Genomic DNA, 17786 nt, shown 5'->3' with positions numbered 1-17786 from the left:
TGGTGTCCTGATGTTAGTGATCTTCTACAATGATAGAAATGGTCACCAGTGTTCATGAGAGAGAGTGCATTTTTTAACAGCACATTATAATACCTTTCTACTGATTGCTGCCAACTTTTTTTATTATTATGAATTTTGGATGGAACCTTGTGGAACCATAGTACTATTGCATCCCATAATTCACAATGATGAGGGTGCTACTTATAGCTTGTCTGTTGGGCTCCCTAAACAAGATGTCATTTCTATGGCCACATATAGTTATAAAATAGTTATAAAACACATAAAACTGAAGGCAGCAATAATACTTATCTGTGGTCTCCTGTACAACATAATTTGATGTTTTCTGAGACATTTAAACATTTGAACCACTTCTACAGTAATATTGTAACAACCATTGAAGAACAAATGTCTGATATCTGTCGACTCTTAAATGCAAAAAACAAAAAACAAAAACATACTCAAAAGTAGCCAGCAGGGCAAGGAAATCTGACTGGAAGAGGTTGGCTAGTCGTGCTTCCACCGCAGTTAGTGTAGATGATGGGCTAATGGCTCCTTCCCGATGAAATCTTCAGTTGGGTAACAAAATGAACACTGTTAGAACTGCACATAGGCAAACATAGCATTTATGAACGACAAAAGACAAAAAGTAAGGCCTTCAAAATTCAATATAAAGAAGTTACTTAAAAATAAATCCCCTCCCATATACACAGGCATTTATAAGGTAAGTCTCTTTTACAACAGTCTTGAAGTACCATAGTAATCTCAATTCTAATATTGAAAGTGACTGTGATCAGCAGATATATATAGACCCAAAAAGACTGCCTACAATAATGTATTTTAATGTAAGGGCATCTGTTTCTTGTATTACTAATATTCTATATTTAAAGTATGCATTATTGAGGAAACAAAACCTTTTCAATAATATGTAACTACACAAGCTGTTTAAAGTTTATCAGTATATTAGCTGTGCAGTCTTTAGTGCCACCCAGCGGACAAGTGTGCAAATACATCAAGTTACAAGTAAACTTCATGTTCTTTCTTTTTCCAGGAATATGAAGTTAACAAATATAAATGAGTGGTAGAGGAGAAAAACGCAGTAGCACTCACCCTTAGACTTTTCAGCTAGCGACTTTATTTCAATTCACATGCTGTGGGGAGGGAGAGGGTTCAGGTGTGTACGCGTCCTGGGACGGCCGTTTCGGGGACACGCCCCCTTTGTCGACCAGGTGACAAAGGGGGCGTGTCCCCGAAACGGCCGTCCCAGGACGCGTACACACCTGAACCCTCTCCCTCCCCACAGCATGTGAATTGAAATAAAGTCGCTAGCTGAAAAGTCTAAGGGTGAGTGCTACTGCGTTTTTCTCCTCTACCACTCAAGTACTTCTCACCTCCGTAGTGTGCACCCCCTTTACAGCAGCCATATTCACAGCTTTAGTCCGGCTTCAAGACTGTTCCCTGGTGCTCATCTAGACAGTGCACAGTTCTGGAGCGGTGCAGGCTTCTATATCTCACTATTGACTAACAAATATAAATATTATAGTATTTAAAATACACACATAGAACTAGGGTGTGCGTGTACGCCAAACCCTTTTCTATATGTTCATACCCTGTTTTATACTATAGCTGTGGTATCTATATTTGTCAGATATGTCCAAAGGCTATCTTAAGCCCCAATAATACTAGAAGGTTGTTCTTTTGGCAGATGTACAGGCAACGTTTTCCCCCCCACTTTATTTATAAGCATCATTTATTGACCATAAATGAATTGAATTTAATATACAATTGTATCCAGTCTAAATACTGCTACTTGAGCTGAACAGCTTAAACTCCAAATTCATACATTGTATAGAGATTTCTATAGCTTCTTGTAAAGAATTGCAGCTGGGTGAGCACTTCTTATCTGGCACTCACCCCTCTGCACAGCATCGGGCAGCATGGCCAGAAGGGATATTGCACAGCACAGGGAGAGGGAAGAGATATTGCAAACCCTGTGCAGCAAGGGACGGGAGGGAGGGAGAATGCACTGATTCCACTACATATACTTTCTACATAGACTTCTACATATACTGCGCCCCTTTTTAACATGCTTTTTAACAATTTAAGGAATGAAGGAAAGCTATGGTTCCTCATTTTTTAGTTGTTGATTAGCACAACTGGTTCTACCCAACTTACCTATGATTTGGGTCTGAGAGTATCTTGTGGGTGATGCCTTTCTCACTGCGGTCTTGGAAATTTCTTAGCAGATCCATGTAACTGATGCCTGTCAGAGAGTTTTCAAGGCCACATCTTGCCAGGAACAGGTTAAAATGCTCATCTTTTAGGTTAAGGTCAAACTTTTCCAATACTGTGAGGAAATCATTTTTTTCAACCTAAAGAAAAAGAAAAAATTTATTTAATTGATTATTTTATTATATATCATATCATATCATATATACAGATAAATGGCTGATCTTTTAGACAGCCCGATCAATATACTAAAAGAGCCCCTATATCTTGCAGCAAGGGCTGTACAGAGATCGGTAGAAATATCTATGCAGCCTTTGCTTTAAAAGTGTAAAGTGTAAAGTCTCTTCCTGTTTTTTCCACACTCTGTGCAGCCACCGGCTGATGATTTTAGGTCAGGACCTAAAGATATGATCAGCCGGTGATCGTTGTCTTTATTACATGGAGTGATGACCCGCCGTACGGCCTAATTTGGCAGATTATCGGTTCGTGTAATAGGGCCCTTAGGCTATGTACAGCACATGGCCACCATCTTGAAAGCTGCCATATCTGATCAAGCACAATGTTTTCCAATGGGATGATGGTCATGTAGAATTCTCAGAAAGTAATTCCTGGAATCAGATTTGCAATATATTTTGTGGTTCATCACGACTGGATCCAGCACCTTCAGCTTAGTGTTCAGTACCACGGACAGCATATTTCTGTTTTGATGAAGTGTTGATCGAACTTGCCAAACTGTTTGGGTTCAGCAACATTTTCTAAACCTAAACACTCGGCATTTGACTTCTGGCGGCTGAAGAAGTTAGATGCCACTCAAGGGCTGCCAGGTATGCCTATATATCTATGTTTTCCAGGACTTCTTAGGGCTGCATCCAACTTCTCCAGCTGCCAGAAAGTCAAATGCAAAGCGTTTTGGTTCAGAGAACGTTGCTGAACCCAAACAGTTTGGAAAGTTCGCTCAACACTACTGATGACTTTTGAACAACAAGAGATATTGCAAATCTGACTGCGGCAATCAAATTCTGAGACAACTCTTATTTGTTATGCTACACAATCACTTTCCCACTAAAAAAATTTTTTCTGTTGATCCAATATGGTGGCTGTTCCAGACACAGCCAAAAAGATAGGCCCCCTTACCCATTACTGACATATTCAGATATTTAATTTCCCCTTTCATTTTATAAATAATATGGTGTCCTAATACTTTTGACATATGTATTCTGTCATGTACTGTTTGTGCCCAATATACTTCTGCCTTTACAGTAAAAACAAAATGAACTACCACATCTGTATATAAAATATAGTTCTACACACCTTGCCAATTCTTTGTGGGTCATGTCTTTCAAATTCTTCCTTCATGCTACGAAAGCCTTCTCTGAATTTATCTTTCAACCACTTCTCTATGTTGAGTGAGGCTTTCCGTTCCAGTTCTGCCCAAGACATTTCTCTAGAGTGTACTACTGGAGCTAGAGAGATGTGGATTATGAAACCCAGACTGGTTAGGTGACAACAGTGACTACAGTAGATACAAACTATATTACAGCATTGCAGCTGTACAAGTACAGCAGTCACACAACGTAAAAACATAAGTTTTAAAACTCTGTATTGTCTGTCTTTCCTAAGGGCTTGTACAAGCTGACATATATGACTGACATCATACGCCAATATCTAGAGTATCATGAACCCATTGGGACCCATTAGGTACTGAATGGGGCTTGTGAATATAGTAAGAGCTGCTTCATCTATTATTTGTGACAACCAAGTCAATGAAAATAATTTTTTGCACACTATGTAAGAAACCGACCGTTCCGTGACCCAGCTGGGTGACGGAACGGCCGGTCTCTGAAAAGATCATCCCGGCTAGTACTGCAGTACCGACTGGATGATCTATTCGGCCGCAGGGTTCTGATGCGGGCACATCTGTGCACGCCCGCATCAGTACTCCCCACTGCACACTATGGAGCGAGCAGCCGGATCTGCTCGCTTCATAGTGTGCACTGACATGGTTTTCTATGGCAGAAAACTAACATGTCAGTTGTTTCCCGGCCGGAGCATATACGATAGGGGACATTTATGAAGTCCGGCGTTTTTTATACCGGGCTTACAAATATCCCCATAGCTCCGGAGCTCAGGGGATTTATGTAGAGGTGCATTGCCTCTACATAAATCCCGAGCACACGAAGCCAGTCCGTGCGAAAAAATTTTCGACGGAAAAATGATAAATGCGGCACATGCAGAGGCCGCGCCCCTTCTGCGTGCTGCCGCATCCCCGTAACACCCCCTCTCCGCCCCACTGGTGAAGGTGGCGCAGATAGAGCTGATGCGAAAAAATATTCGCAAAAATACCCTTGCAAATATATTAACCCCAATCTGCCCCATCTGCATCTAAAAAAGGCATTTTTGCCTTTTCATACATGTCCCCCTAGGTGTATACGCTCTGGGCGAGATCTCATAGAAGGAAATGTAATGTATATTTTCGTAATAATCATGGCCGTTGTACAACAGCTGTGATTTTACGAAAACATACGTTGTGTGAACATAGCCGTAGGCTATTTGCCATTAAATGGCGGCCATCCACTTAATTTCAACATTGTGTGAACATAGTCTTTCTGTGTTTTCAATCCAATTTCAATTCAATTTCTGGTTTTTGTTGCAGTATGAGGACCACTATACTGACCGAAATATAATGTGTGTGTGAACCCAGCCTTAGGCTATGTTCTCACAACGTATGTTTTCCTAAAAGTACGGCCGTTGTTGTAATCGGCCTTTTCCTCTATGGGATCCCGGCCAGAGCATATACACATGGTATACGTTCCTGCCAGGATCTCTTGCAGCGCCGCAAATAACTGACATGTCAGTTTTTTGCGGCCGCTATTCAGTGAATAGCAACTGCTGAAAACCATGTTAGTGGAGACTATGGAGCGAGCAGATCCGGCTGTTCGCTCCATAGTGTGCAGTGGAGTGTTCTGATGCGGGCGCGCACGGATGTGCCCGCATCAGAACTCTGCAGCCCAAAAGATCATCCGGCCTGTATTGCAGTACCGGCTAGGATAATCTTTTCAGAGACCGGCCGTTCCGTGACCTGTCTCTTACGCTGTGGGAACATAGCCTTACTTTGTATATATAGTCAAAAATGCTCCAAACTATTGCAATCCTAAATCTCCTGCCTGTTACACAGGGGACAATATGGTGACATATCCACTCTATATGTCCAATATATTTCCCAAAGGGTTTTTTAAACACAAGAAAATTCCTGTATGTATGACACAAGTACAGTCTGCAAACGGATAACAGAGAGAGCAATAAAAACGTAGATTACTTACTTTCTGTCTTTCTACTTTTATTTTTTATATTGCTTGAAGTCTGGTTGTCGATTTCATTTCCAAGTCTTTTCAGCAGATAATCGGCCTTAATCACATTGGCTCCATCCACGTCATACCTAGTGTATGGTTACATGACCAGTTTGATCACAGATGATCAAAGATGATTTTATCACATAACACAATAACTCAAGCAAATTGTTTACCCCATCAGCAAACTCTTTATGGTGTATCCTAACTATTCAGACCTCTGAGAAAGTGACATTAGGGACAAGAATACTTGGGATAACTGCTGTCCCAACAACATTTTTATTTTCAGTGGATTGACATGTTTTCCAAGTACTGTAGGTATTTAAAAGTATTTTGGTAATATGGGTTCTTAGAAAGCTTCTGTTTCATAAGAAGACTGTCTTTAAAGAGTAACAGTCATTAAGAAGAACTTTTGATAAGTCATCAGGCATTTTAAAAGTTATTGATCACAGCTGGTCTCAGCAGTGTAATCAGGAGTTATAGCTGGGGAGAGGATGCTGCAGCATGATCTACTCCCCAGCCATTAAATCCAATAGTGTAGTGTTAGGAATATGACTTTGCGCTCCTCGGTCCGTGCCGTGCGGTCGAGAAGGCGCTAAGTTTGTCTGTTTTTTTTTGCACTCTCTGAATTGTGTTGTATTTGCCAGCCACACCCGCTTTTCCTGGCAGACTCCTGGCAGTGCAGGGGTTACTGCTTTGCTTGATCTTCTCAGCTGAACTTGCTGCTGGGATCAGGGCTGGTCCAATCATTTGCTGGACCCAGTCTCTGATCCTAGATAAAAAGCAGCAAATTTCTTTCTTCCCTGTTGACTATTAGAGTTCACTCTGTATTCCGGACCTTCTGCATCTGACCTCGACTATTCTCCTGTTTGCTGTTTTTGTACTACGCTGTTCGACTGTTGCTGACCTGGTTTGTCTTGTGTGTCGCACCTACTCAGTGTAGGGACCAACTCCGTGGTTGTCCGGGCCGTTTAGGGCCGCCCATGGCAAGTAGGCAGGGACAGTGGGTGGGGTCAGCTCAGGGCTCACTGTCCGTGTCTTGTCAGACTGCCTTTGCCATACTGGCCAAAACATGTAGACCTACATTGTTGAAATAAGAAGTTACGGAGATACGGCCGGGGAGTGAATTGCATGGCAGCGCTCTCTCCCAAGCTATACCTCCTGATCACAGCGGGTCAAGGCAGTGAGAGCCACTGTGATCAATAACTTTTGACATCTGATCTTGATAAAGATTTACCATTAAAGTTATTTTTTATGACAGGGACTTCATAAGAAATCTGGATACCTGAAAGTTCTTAATGAAGAAAAAGATACACTAAGGTTTCTGATTGTATTATAAATAGAAAAAATAGCATATTACCTTTTACAAAGTTTATTAAACTCTTCATCTTCCATACAGAATCCAAGCTGTCTGAGAATATCTCTGAACTCTGGGAGCAAAATCCTTGTTGAGCCATCAGGCTTCTTCTCGGATATTACTTCAGTAAGTTCTGATAACCTAGTTGTAATAGCAATAAAAAAAAAATTGTATAGCGGGTATAAATTGTACAATCTAATACAAACGTGTAGAAAAAAACTTATCACTGCTTTGTCTGCAAACAACTTAGTCAATCTTACCACAAAATGTAATAAACTGATATTCTACTTACACAGTACAATCATTCACAGTACAAGTTTATGACTTCTGTTCCTGGCTTTGACTTCACAAAATGTTTTTCTAATTCAAATTCTAAAGCTAAAACCAGGAGTTTTGGAATCACTATCACAAAACCTTAGTGTTAAGAGGGGTCTTAGGATGGGTTCACACTACGTTTTTGAAATACGTTTTGGTAATCTGTTTTTACAAAAAAAACAAACGGATAGAATTGTGTGCATCCGTTTTGATCCATTTTTCCATTGACTTTCATTATGAAAAAAAGTATCAAATCGCATCAGTTTTTGTAATGTACACAAAAATAAAGTAACTTTTTGTGTACATTAAAAAAAAGGATGCGTTTTGATCCGTTTTTTTATAATGGAAATCAATTAAAACTAGATTTGCATTTCCAGGGAAATACATAGTGCTTGAAAAGAGCATCCCTTTACCAGTGACTTCCAGAGCGCCCCTTTACCAGTGACTTCCAGAGCGCCCCTTTACCAGTGACTTCCAGAGCGCCCCTTTACCAGTGACTTCCAGAGCGGCCCTTTACCAGTGACTTCCAGAGCGCCCCTTTACCAGTGACTTCTAGAGCGCCCCTTTACCAGTGACTTCCAGAGCGCCCCTTTACCAGTGACTTCCAGAGCGCCCCTTTACCAGTGACTTCCAGAGCGCCCCTTTACCAGTGACTTCCTTTTAAGAGAAACTTTAATCCTGGGTGACGTCTCTTTAAGAGCGACTTGGCTCCCGTCCCTTTAAGTTCGACATGGCTCCCTTTAGGAGCGACCTGGGTCGCTTTAAGAGCGACCTGGGTCCCTTCGCTCTTAAAGGGACCCAGGTCGCTCTTAAAGGGACCAAGGTCGCTCTTAAAGGGACCCAGGTCGCTCTTAAAGGGACCCAGGTCGCTCTTAAAGGGACCCAGGTCGCTCTTAAAGGGACCCAGGTCGCTCTTAAAGGGACCCAGGTCGCTCTTAAAGGGACCCAGGTCGCTCTTGAAGGGACCCAGGTCACTCTTAAAAGGACCCATTTTGCTCTTAAAGGGACATATTTCGCTCTTAAAGGGACCCAAGTTGCTCTTAAAGGGACCCAGGTCACTCCTAAAGGGACCCAGGTTACTCTTAAAGGGACCCAGGTCACTCTTAAAGGGACCCAGGTCGCTCTTAAAGGGACCAATTTCATGCTTAAAGGGACCCATTTCACTCTTAAAGGGACCCAGGTCGCTCTTAAAGGGACCCAGGTCACTCTTAAAGGGACATATTTCGCTCTTAAAGGGACATAATTTTGTTTTTAAAGGGACCCAGGTCGCTCTTAAAGGGACCCAGGTCGCTCTTAAGGGGACCCAGGTCGCTCTTAAAGGGACCCAGGTTGCTCTTAAAGGGACCCAGATAGCTCTTAACCCCTTAAGGACAGAGCCTGAAATGGCCTTAATGACAGAGACAAATTTTATGAATATGACCAGTGTCACTTTATTCATTAATAACTTCGGGATGCTTTTACCTATCCGGCTGATTCTGAATCTTTATGAAAAAAACCCAAATAATGTGAAAAAATGTGAAAAACTGCATTTTTCCAACTTTGAAACTTTTTTGCGTATACAGAAAGTGGTTATACCACATAAATTATATATTAACCCCTTCAAGACCGAGCCTATTTGCACCTAAAAGACCAGGCTCATTTTTCAAAATCTGACCTGTCTCACTTTATGCGCTTATAGCTCAGTGATGCTTTAACGTATGCTAGCGATTCTGAGATTGTTTTTTCGTCACATATGGCACTTTATATTAGTGGCAAAATTTGGTCACTACTTTGTGTGTTTTTTGTGAAAAACATCAAAATATCATGAAAAATTGAAAAAATTAGCATTTTATGAACTTTGAAATTCTCTGCTTCTAAAAAAAGAAAGTTGTATTAAATAAATAAGTAACTAAGTCACATTACCAACATGTCCTCTTTATTCTGGCTTCATTTCATAAACATATTTTACTTTTTTAGGGTGTTACGGGGGTTAGAAATGTATCAGCAAATTACCACATTTTCGTGAAAGTTTCCAAAACTGATTTTTTTTAGGGACCAGTTCTTATTTTAAGTTGATTTAGGAGGTTTGTATACTGGAAACCCCCATAAGTGACCCCATTTTGGAAACTAGACACCTTAAAGAATTAATCTAGGGGTATAATGAGCATTTTAACCCTACAGGGGCTGGAGGAAAGTATTCACCATTAGGCTGTAAAAAAATGAAAAATTAAAATTTTCCAATAATATATACATTTAGATTAAAGTTTCTCATTTTCAAAAGGAACATGAGAGAAAAAGCACCCCAAAATTTGTAACACATGTTCTCTTGAGTACTACGGTACCCCATATGTGGGCGTAAACCACTGCATGGGCACACAGCGGGGCTCAGAAGGGAAGGAGCGCCAATTAGCTTTTCCATTGCAGATTTTGCTGAAGAAGTTTCCGAGCGCCAGGTGCATTTGCAGTGCCCCTGTAGTGTCAGCAGAGAGAAAAAAACCCATAAGTCACCCCATTTTGGAAAGTACACCCCTCAAAGAATTCATCTTGGGGTAGGATGAGCAATTTGACCCCACAGGTGTTAGAGGAAAGTATTCAAAATTAGACAGTAAAAATGAAAAACTCAAATTTTTTCCAATAATATGTTCCTTTAGTTTGAAATTTTTCAATTTCACGAGGAACAAGAGAAAAAAAGTACCCCAAAATTTGTAACGCAGGTTCTCATGAGTACAACGGTACCTCATATGTGAGCATAAACCACTGCATGGGCACACAGCGGGGCTCAGAAGGGAAGGAGCGCCAATTAGCTTTTTAAATGCAGATTTTGCTGAAGAAGTTTCTGAGCGCCAGGTGTGTTTGCAGAGCCCCTGTAGTGCCAGCGGAGTAAAATCTCGCCATAAGTCACCCCATTTTGGAAAGTGCACCCCTCAAAGAATTCATTTTGGGGTGTGGTGAGCATTTTGACCCCACAGGTATTAGAGGAAAGTATTCAAAAGTAGACAGTAAAAATGAAAAACTCAAATTTTCCCAATAATATGTTCGTTTAGTTTGAAATTTCTCAATTTCACGAGGAATAAGAGAAAAAAAGTACCCCAAAATTTGTAACGCAGGTTCTCCTGAGTAAAAAGGTACCCCATATGTGGGTATAAACCACTGTATGGGCACACAGCGGGGCTCAGAAGGGAAGGAGCGCCAATTAGCTTTTTCAATGCAGATTTTGCTGAAGAAGTTTCTGAGCGCCAGGTGGGTTTGCAGAGCCCCTGTAGTGCCAGCGGAGTAAAATCTCGCCATAAGTCACCCCATTTTGGAAAGTGCACCCCTCAAAGAATTCATCTTGGTGTGTGGTGAGCATTTTGACCCCACAGGTATTAGAGGAAAGTATTCAAAAGTAGACAGTAAAAATGAAAAACTCGAATTTTTCCAATAATATGTTCCTTTAGTTGGAAATTTCTCAATTTCACGAGGAACAGGAGAGAAAATTCACCCCAAAATCTGTAACGCAGGTTCTCTTGAGTAGAACGGTACCCCATATGTGGGCATAAACCACTGTATGGGCACACAGCCGGGCTCAGAAGGGAAGGAGCGCCAATTAGCATTTTCTCTGCAGATTTTTCTGAAGAAATTTCTGAGCACCAGGTGCGTTTGCAGCGCCCCTGTAGTGTCTACAGAATAGAATCCCCCCAAAAATCACCCCATTTCGGAAAGTACACCCCTCAAAGAATTCATCTTGGGGTAGGATGAGCATTTTGGCCCCACAGGTATTAGAGGAAAGTATTCAAAATTGGCCAGTAAAAATGAAAAACTTGAATTTTTCCAATAATATGTTGGTTTAGTTTGAAATTTCTAAATTTCACAAGGAACAGGATAAAAAATGTACCCCAAAATCTGTAACGCAGGTTCTCCTGAGTACAACGGTACCCCATATGTGGGCATAAACCACTGTATGGGCACACAGCAGGGCTCAGAAGGGAAGGAGCGCCAATTTGCTGGAGCAAAACCGCAGCTAGTAACAGTTATTAGAATAGCGCAGTTACTAAAATACAATAAAAAAAATTAGATTACAGGTAATGTGGGGTGGTTACGGGTAATCTGGGGTGGTTACGGGTAATCTAGAGGTGGTTTCGGGCAGTCTGAGGTGGTTACGGGCAGTCTGGGGTGGTTACGGGCAGTCTGGGGTGGTAATGGGCAGTCTGGGGTGGTTACGGGCAGTCTGGGGTGGTTACGGGTAATCTGGGGTGGTTATGGATAATCTGGGGTGGATACGGTCAACATGGGGTGGTCACAGGCAACCTGCTGTGGTTACGGCAACCTGGGGTGGTTACAGGCAACCTGGTGTGGTTAGAGGCAACCTGGTGTGGTTAGAGGCAACCTGGGGTGGTTAGAGGCAACCTGGGGTGGTTAGAGGCAACCTGGGGTGGTTATGGGCAACGTGGGGTGAATACGGACAACCTGCTGTGGTTACAGACAATCTGGTATGGTTACAGGCAACCTGCTGTGGTTACGGACAATCTGGGGTGGTTGCGGACAATCTGGGGTGGTTACAGGCAACCTGCTGTGGTTACAGGCAACCTGCTGTGGTTACGGATAAACTGAAGTGCTAATAGGTAATCTGAGGTGGGTACCTGTAATCTGGCGTGGTTAAGGGAAATCAGGAGGGGGTCACTGGCAATTTGGGGTGGTTAGAGGCAAGGTGCAGTGTTCAGAGGCAAGGTGCGGTGGTCAGATGCAAGGTGCGGTGGTCATAGGCGATGTGCGGTGGTCATAGGCGACGTGCAGTGGTCAGAGGCAAGGTGCGGTGGTCATAGGCGACGTGCGGTGGTCATAGGCGACATGCGGTGGTCAGAGGCGACGTGCGGTGGTCAGAGGCGACGTGCGGTGGTCAGAGGCGACGTACGGTGGTCAGAGGCGACGTGCGGTGGTTGCGTGCAATCTGGGGGGTTACATGTAATCTGGCATGATTACAGGCAATCTGGGGTGGTTATGCCCAACCTGCGGTGGTTATGCCCAACCTGCGGTGGTTAGGGGCAACCTGGAGGGGTTACAGACAATCTAGAATTGTTACGGATAGAGTGAAGTGCTTATAGCTAATCTGGGGTGGTTACATGTAATTTGGGGTGGTTACAGGCAATCTGGGGTGATTACGGACAATCTGGAGGGGGTCACTGGCAACGTGTGGTGGTTACGGGCAACGTGCGGTGGTTACGGGCAACGTGCGGTGGTTATGGGCAACGTGCGGTGGTTATGGGCAACGTGCGGTGGTTACGGGTAATCTGGGGGGTTACGTGCAATCTGACGTGATTACGGACAACCTGGGGTGGTTACGGGCAACGTGCGGTGGTTACGGGCAACCTGCGGTGGTTACGGGTAATCTGGGGGGGGGTTAGGGGTAATTTGGGAGTAAACTGTAATTATTACTATAATAAAAAGTGTGTGTTTTATTTTTTTGTATGTTTGTCACTTTTTGTACTTTATACATTCATTTTCACTGTATTACTATGATTACTGTGATATTTTCTATCACAGTAATCATAGTTCAGTGACAGAGACCAAATTGGTCTCTGTCACTTTAAATTTTCAGAGCTGGCTGCTTCTGGCGCGCATGCGCACATCAGAAGCAGTCAGGACGTCGAGGAGGAAGGAGCTCCGTCGGTTCCGGTGAGTATATGGGGAAGGGGGGGTGACTGGGGGACGGGGGTGACAGGGGGGGTGGGGGGCGACTTGGGGGGTGGGGGGACATCACTTTTTATCCCCTGTCACCAATCATTCATGGTGACAGGGGATAAAAAGTGCCGGCGGCACATGGCACAAGCGATCAGCGGTATATAGTATATACCGCTGATCGCTTGTACCGGGACCCCACAGGGGGGGTCCCGATGACTGCCCCATGCTCTCCGCTACCTCCGGTGGCGGAGAGCATGGGGCTTTCATTCATTTTTCTTGCTTGATCACTGTGAACAGACATTAGTCTGTTCACAGTGATCGCGGCGGCCATCTTGGATCCGATGGCCGCCGCGGGAGGGGGGGTTAGTGACTGGGGCACTAGGGGGCTGATCTGGGGTCTGATTTTTACTTATTTCATCTCCCCCCACCGTGGATTCACGGTGGGGGGAGATGAAATACAGCGGCGGCACCGGCCCATTGGTGATCGCCGTTTCGGCGGTCACTAAGGGGTTAATGGGGGTCAGCTGCGGAATCGCAGCTGATCCTCATTATCTCCGGTGCTGTACACAGATGAGAGTGGGATCGCTGTCCCTGCAGCGATCCCGTTCTCATCACAAAGCCCCTGTCAGTCAGGAACGTATATGTACATTCCTACTGCACGGGGCATGTGCAATAGGAACGTATATATACAGATGGCTGACGTGAAGGGGTTAAATAGCATTAGCAACATGTCTACTTTATGTTGGCGGCATTTATTAAATGATCTTTAATTTTTTTTAGACAATAGGAAGCTTAAAACATTAGCAGCAAATTTCCAAATTTTCAGTAAAATTTCAAAATCAGATATTTTTAGGGACCTGTTCAGGTTTAAAGTGTATTTGAGGGGCCTGTATGTTAGAAAGCCCCACAAAGCACCCCATTTCAGAAACTGCACCCCCCACACTCTGCAAAAGCATATCCATAAAGTGTTTTAACCCTTTAGGGGAGTCACAGAAATAAAAGCTAAGTGTGTAAGAAATTTGAAAATTTTAATTTTCTGTGCAGAGATTTTATTGTAATCCAATATTTTTCATAATTATAAACCTATTACCAGAGAAATGCACCCCAATAATTATTGCCCCGTTTCTGCAGTTTATAGAAATACCCCATATGTGGCCCTATTGCGCTATTTGACGCAACCACAAGCCTCAGATACAAAGGAGCGCCTAGTGAATTTCAACGCCTCCGTTATATTTGGTCATTTCTGACTGTACCACTTCAGGTTGGCAGAGGCTCTGGGGTGCCAAAACCTAAAAAACACCCCTAAAGGGACACCATTTAGAAAACTACACCCCTCAAGGAATGTAACAAGGGGTGCGGTGAGCATCTGGACCCCACAGGTGCTTCACAGATTTTCCAAACAATATGGCGTGAAAAAAGAAAAATGTATTTTTTACACTAAAACGTTGTTCTAGCCTTCAATTTTTCATTTTCTTAAAGGGATAAGAGGAAAAAAAAGACACAAAATGTGTAGCGCAGTTTCTCCCGAGTACGGAAATACCCCACATGTGGCGATAAAGTGCCAAGGGGGCGCAGGACGAGCCTCCAAAGGGAAGGAGCGCCAATTGGCTTTTGGAAGCTGAATTTCACTGGAAAGGATTTCAAGGGCCATGTCGCATTTACAGAGCCCTCGTGCTGCCAAGACACTGGAAACCCCCCACAAGTGACCCCATTCTGGAAACTACACCCCTCAAGGAATCTAACAAGGGGCACAGTGAGCATATGGACCCCACTGGTGACGGGCACAAATGTGGAACAATGTGACGTAAAAGTAAAAAATTTCATTTTTTCACTTTCATGGCACAAATGTGCCCGTCATCAAGGGGTCCATATCCTCACTGCACCCCTTGTTAGATTCCTTGAGGGGTGCAGTTTCCAGAATGGGGTCACTTGTGGGGGGTTTCCAGTGTTTTGGCAGCACGAGGGCTCTGTAAATGCGACATGGCGTTCATCATCCATTCTAGCCAAATCCAACCTCCAAAATCCAAATGGCGCTCCTTCCCTTTGGAGGCTTGCCCTGCGCCCACATGGCGCTTTATGTCCACATGTGGGGTATTTACGGACTCGGGGGAAATTGCTCTACACATATTGTGTGTTTTTTTCTCTTTTAACCCCTTGTGAAAATTATAAATTCAAGGCTAAACCAACATTATAGTGTAAAAAATGTAATATTTTATTTTCACGCCACATTGTTCCACATTTGTGCCCGTCACCAGTGGGGTCCATATGCTCACTACACCCCTTGTTACATTCCTTGAGGGGTGTAGTTTCCATAATGGGGTCACTTGTGGGGGGGTTCAACTGTCTTGGCAACACAGAGGCCTTTTGAATGCAACATGGCCCCTTAAAATCCATTCCATCCAAATCCAGCCTTCAAAAACGAAATGGCGCTCCTTCCCTTCGGAGGCTTACCCTGCACCCGAATGGCGCTTTATGTACACAAGTGGGGTATTTCCGTACTCAGGGGAAATTGCTCTACACATTTAGTGGTTTTTTTTTATCTTTTAGCCCCTTGTGAAAATGAAGAAATCATGACAAGATTAATGATTTAGAGTAAAAATTTTACAAAAATTACACTAAATGTTGGTCTAGCCTTGATTTTTTCCATTTCCACAAGGGGTTAAAAAAGAAAATTAACACAAAACGTGTAGGGTAGTTTCCCCTGATTACGAAAATACCCCATATGTGGGCATAATGTGCCATATGGGCACAGGGCAAGCCACCAAAGGGACAGAGCGCCATTTAGAGGCTGGAATGGAGGATGGAGGCCATGTCGCAATTACAAAGCTCCTGTGCTGCCAGGTCAGTAGATACCCCCGACAAGTGACCCCATTCTGGAAACTACACCCCATAAGGAATCTAACAAGGGGTGCAGTGAGCATATGGACCCCACTGGTGACAGGCACTTACGTAGAACATGTGCCGAGAAAATAAAAAATACCATTTTTTTCATTTTCACGTCCCAAATGTGGCCGTCACCAGGGGGCCATATCCCCGCTGCCCCCCTTGTTAGATTCCTTATGGGGTGTAGTTTCCAGAATGGGGTCACTTGTGGGGGGTTTCTACTGTCCTGGCCGCACAGAGGCTTTGTAATTGCATCATGGCATCCTCTAATGGGAATGGCGACCATACCTACTTAGCTGGGGAAAAGGGACAATTCTAATTTATTTGGGGGTATTAGGCCAATTATTAGTTTATAAGGTTGGAAATGACAGGTGTCCATCAAATTCAACCTGTGTTGATCCAGAGGAAGGCAAAAACCCCTCGTGAGGCAGACGACAGTAGCCTCATCACAGGGGAAAAATTCCTTCCCGACTCCATAATGGCGATCAGAATAATCCCCGGACCAACGTGACCCCTGAAATAGGAATAAGGGACAGAATTTAGATAATGTAGAACCCCAGTGACGTGTGGTGCGCCTTGGAGCGATCCAGTATGCAGAGGCCAGGGTGATCAGGACAGGCGTCACACTGGAAATGGTGTCCTTCCTGATCCCCCTGTTACGCCACACTCTGCACTTCTTCTGGGGTCTCCTGTTTTCCAGTGTGGGGGACGTCACCTGGAGAATGTTGTCCTGGTGCGATACGGGGTCCTTCATATCCAGAAGCGCTGGGTCCGCTCCATGGCTGCTAAATATTAGGGCGCTATTACTACTTCTGATATGTTCGGATCGTGCCGCAAGCTACAGGGCAGCGAGGGACCGGAAGAGGGGGGCGCTGGTATAAAAGTTATCCCCGTACAGGTAGTGACCTTTATCCAGCAGTGGGAAGATCAGTTCCCGGACGATCTTCCCACTTGTTCCGAAGATGGGGGGGGAGGGGGCATCTGGGGCTGGATTCGGGTGTTCCTTCCTACATACACTCTAAGGGTACATGCACACTGCGGAATCGCGACAGATAACCCTTCGTGCATTCCGCAGTTGGCACCCGCCGGCGGACTGATGCAGGCGCACGTCTCCGTCCGTGTCATAGACTCCATCCTCGGACAGCACCGACCGCCATTTTTTTCCGGGTCATCGGGTCGCCGATGACCCGGAAAGGTTCCGATCGCCGCTATTGGCTGATCTGAATTGATCAGCCTATAGCAGCGATCGTAAGCACGGGGGGTGTTAACCACCCCCCGTGCCGAGAAGCTATGATGGCCTGCTATGATTTATAGCAGGCCATCTTCCCCGACCGCTGTGTGTGAACACGCAGCGATCGGGGAAACATCGGGCGTAAATTTACGCCCTGATGCGCTAAGTACCAGGGCGCCAGGGCGTAAGTTTACGCCCGATGTCGTTAAGGGGTTAAAGGGACCCAGGTCGCTCTTAAAAGGACCCATTTTGCTCTTTAAAGGAACATATTTCGCTCTTAAAGGGACCCAGGTCGCTCTTAAAGGGACCTAGGTCGCTCTTAAAGGGACCCAGGTTGCTCTTAAAGGGACATATTTCACTCTTGAAGGGAAATATTTCGCTCTTAAAAGGACCCAGGTCGCTCTTAAAGGGACCCTGGTCGCTCTTAAAAGGACCCAGGTCGCTCTTAAAGGGACCCAGGTTGCTCTTAAAGGGACCCAGGTCGCTCATAATGGGACCCAGGTCGCCCTTAAAGGGACCCGAGTCGCTCTTAAAGGGACCCAGGTCGCTCTAGCGACATGGGTCTCTTTAAGAGCGACATGGGTCCCATACCTTTTGAAGTGACTTGGGTCCCTTTAAGAGCAACATGCATCCCGTCCGTTTAAGAGCAACTTGGGTCCTGTCCCTTTAAGAGCGACTTGGATCCCTTTAAGAGCTACATGGGACCATTTAAGAGCGACTTGGGTCCCGTCCCTTTAAGAGCGACTTGGGTCCCTTTAAGAGTGTCATGGCTCCCGTCCCTTTAAGAGCG

General features: G+C 44.4%; 1 protein-coding gene across 1 annotated transcript in view; it reads right to left on the bottom strand.

Annotated features, from left to right (window-relative positions):
• The window catches only part of LOC138797497 (EF-hand calcium-binding domain-containing protein 6-like), a 105647-nt gene that overhangs the window by 52725 nt on the left and 35136 nt on the right, over positions 1 to 17786 (bottom strand). Inside the window, exons 7-11 of the mRNA XM_069977738.1 lie at positions 6934 to 7071; positions 5547 to 5662; positions 3538 to 3689; positions 2173 to 2369; positions 459 to 566 (exon numbers count right to left, since the gene is read on the bottom strand). Coding sequence (XP_069833839.1) covers positions 459 to 566; positions 2173 to 2369; positions 3538 to 3689; positions 5547 to 5662; positions 6934 to 7071 — 711 coding nt within the window. The remainder of the gene's footprint in view (positions 1 to 458; positions 567 to 2172; positions 2370 to 3537; positions 3690 to 5546; positions 5663 to 6933; positions 7072 to 17786) is intronic.

Source organism: Dendropsophus ebraccatus, chromosome 7 (genome assembly GCF_027789765.1).
Source record: "Dendropsophus ebraccatus isolate aDenEbr1 chromosome 7, aDenEbr1.pat, whole genome shotgun sequence".
Lineage (NCBI taxonomy): Eukaryota > Metazoa > Chordata > Amphibia > Anura > Hylidae > Dendropsophus > Dendropsophus ebraccatus.
The sequence above is the reverse complement of the archived record's forward strand: the minus strand, read 5'-3'. Positions and strand labels throughout refer to the sequence as shown.